We start from the raw sequence: 2,644 nt of genomic DNA on the forward strand, positions 1-2,644 counted from the left end.
GTCGTCGAGTTTGGTTCGATTTTGATTTCGACTTTGATTTCACTTGCCTCAACAGGTCTTCACAAGAAACAAATAATAAACTAATGAAAAAAATTGCAGAAGTTTTAGGAAATTTATTAAGTATTGCTTCATGAAAACAACATGATTCAATATAAAAGGGCCTTACTTCTGTCGCACCCTGGGTAATGGTTGCACTGTGAAATACGGTGGCCCAACCAGCCATTAATATGTTAGATTTACAGTATTTTCTTTGTTTACAGATTTGACATTTTGTGAAGAATTATTGGAATGACACTGCAATCAAGAACGAAAAATATGAAGCATCTCTTCAACAGGGAATAAAAGGAAAGAAAAATGACGAGCTGAGATAACTTCCCTGTTCTCACAGATTGGTAAAAAGCTCGATGGAAATGGTTTCTTGAAAGATTTAACCATTCAATAGAATGTGGGAGCAAAATGAAGAAGTGATATGTCATGACTTTAAGAAATGCTGAATATCCAGTGTTTGTGCAATATACCATAAATGATGGCTTTTAAGACACATGTTTTTTTCCATAAAAATGTCTCAGAAATCACCCTCGGGTCCGATATGCAAAAGTGGGTCTCCCAAAAACTAACTTTGCCCCTGACACTCACTACTATCGACTAATTTTAATCTAGATGGTCCCTTCTCCCAAGTCTGACCCCATAATAATATTTAATTAAAACTTATTATTGTTATTGTTCCTAATGAATGGGGTGGGGTGGGGGTGAGCTGGTAGAATCATTCTCAGCTCACCAAACAAAATGCTTAGCGACTTTTCTTATGGTTTTATGTCTTGTGTTTAAATCCTGCCGAGGTAGACTTTGCCTTTCATTCTTTCGGAGCCAATAAGATAGGTATCAGTTGAGCACTAGGGCTTGATGTAATCAACTGATCTCCCTCCTGCAAAATTCCAGGCCTTGTGCCTATAATAGAAAGGATTATTATTATTATCATTAAGGTGGTGAGCTAGTAGAATCGTTAGCACGCCAGGGAAACTGCTCGGCAGTATTTCGTCCATCTTTACATTCTGAGTTCAAATTCTGCTGAGGTCGACTTTGCCTTTCGTCTTTTCAGTATCGATAAACTAAGTACCAGTCGTGTACTGGAGTCGATCTAATCAACTTACTCCTTCCTTGAAATTTCTGGCCTTGTGCCAAAATTTGAAACCATTATTATTATCAACATTACTTGCACAGTAAAAGGAATTCTCATAACAATAGACCAGTGATGTTTGCTCACAACAGCTGACCCCTTTTTTGATTGCTGTAATCATGTAGAATATATTTGCTGTCTTCATTTATACATTATTTACATTATTTACATTTGTCCTCATCTTGTTTGTTGTTAACACAACGTTTCGGCTGATATACCTTTCAGCCTTCATCAGGTGTCTTGAGGAAATTTCGAACCTGGGTTTCTCATTCCTAAGGTATTTTTCAATGTTATTATTATTATTATCATTATTATTACTACTATTCAGGTCACTGCTTGGAATTGAACTCGGAATTTGGGGGTTAGTAGCCCACACTCTTAACCACTATGCCATATGCCCAATTACAAACAAGATGAGGACAAATATCCGTCAAATGTAAATAATGTACATAATTCCTCATCTCTTAAATATAGAACTGTCTTGCTTTATGTTTAGTTCTTCTAACTTTTTGGATAAAGTAACAAGTTTCTGCTTTGGTTAACAGACTTTGAAATGCTTACTTTAAATATTACATCTTTTAGTGTAGTAAAAGCCATTTTTCCTGAATAAGGGCTGCTGAAATTTGGGTGTATTTCATATGCTCAAGTGTCTTTTTATGCCATCAAATACGGTAAATTTGAAAAGCTAAGATAAAAATGATGGTTGTGGTATATTTTTATTTTTACTCAAATTAAATTAAATGTGTATTTTCTGAATCTTTCCGGCTGCTGGACAGTCTAAGAAGACATTTTATTTCAATGAACGTTAAAAGGGACTAAAGAGAATAAAAACATTTAAAAATAATTTAACTATTTAAATACAAATCTATTCGTTATCTAAACTTATTACTTCATTTTCAATGAGTTATTGTTTGACCTGAAGATCAACTGTTATATTTTACAATAAAAATGTTTCATTATATTCACACGTAACTTCTTAATACCAGCTGCATTCATTTTCATTTCTTTATGCACTATTAATGCTTCTTTTTTTTTTTTGTTGTAAGCTGTAGTTATTTTGTATTGTAGAAATTGTTTTCTTTTTGTCCTTATTTATAATGGTATATATATATAAATTAGGCAGAAAATGGAGAAAAGTTTGATCAACAAACAAATTGACTAACATCAGTTATTTTTTTTTTTTAATACAAGACTTTAACATTGCTAACAGCCATTTCTGCTACCTATATATATATATATATATATATATATAAATCAATTCAAAAAAGGATAAAACTCTTTTACAAGAATTTTATCAAGAAGCCAGTGTGTAAAAGAATTCATAAGAGAAATTTTTATTCCCAAGAATATAATTATACGTTTATATTTATATAAAGGGCATTATTACAGAAAAAATAAAACAACCCGGAAGTATTTCCCGCTTCTTTGATGAAGATATATACAGATAAACTTCATTCCCTTTACTCT

At 32.4% G+C, this 2,644-nt stretch overlaps 1 protein-coding gene across 3 annotated transcripts in view; it reads left to right on the forward strand.

The window, feature by feature from the left end:
- The window catches only part of LOC106874128 (uncharacterized), a 17,824-nt gene extending 15,662 nt beyond the window's left edge, over window positions 1-2,162 (forward strand). For all 3 annotated transcript variants that reach the window (XR_001409968.2, XM_052969164.1, XM_052969165.1), the window contains exon 5: window positions 261-2,162. Coding sequence is in view for 2 of the 3 variants with exons in the window: in XM_052969164.1 (XP_052825124.1) it covers window positions 261-276 (16 nt within the window). In the remaining variant the exon portion in view is untranslated. The remainder of the gene's footprint in view (window positions 1-260) is intronic.
- Window positions 2,163-2,644: the final 482 nt, after the last annotated feature.

Source organism: Octopus bimaculoides, chromosome 7 (genome assembly GCF_001194135.2).
Source record: "Octopus bimaculoides isolate UCB-OBI-ISO-001 chromosome 7, ASM119413v2, whole genome shotgun sequence".
In the NCBI taxonomy this organism is placed as follows: domain Eukaryota; kingdom Metazoa; phylum Mollusca; class Cephalopoda; order Octopoda; family Octopodidae; genus Octopus; species Octopus bimaculoides.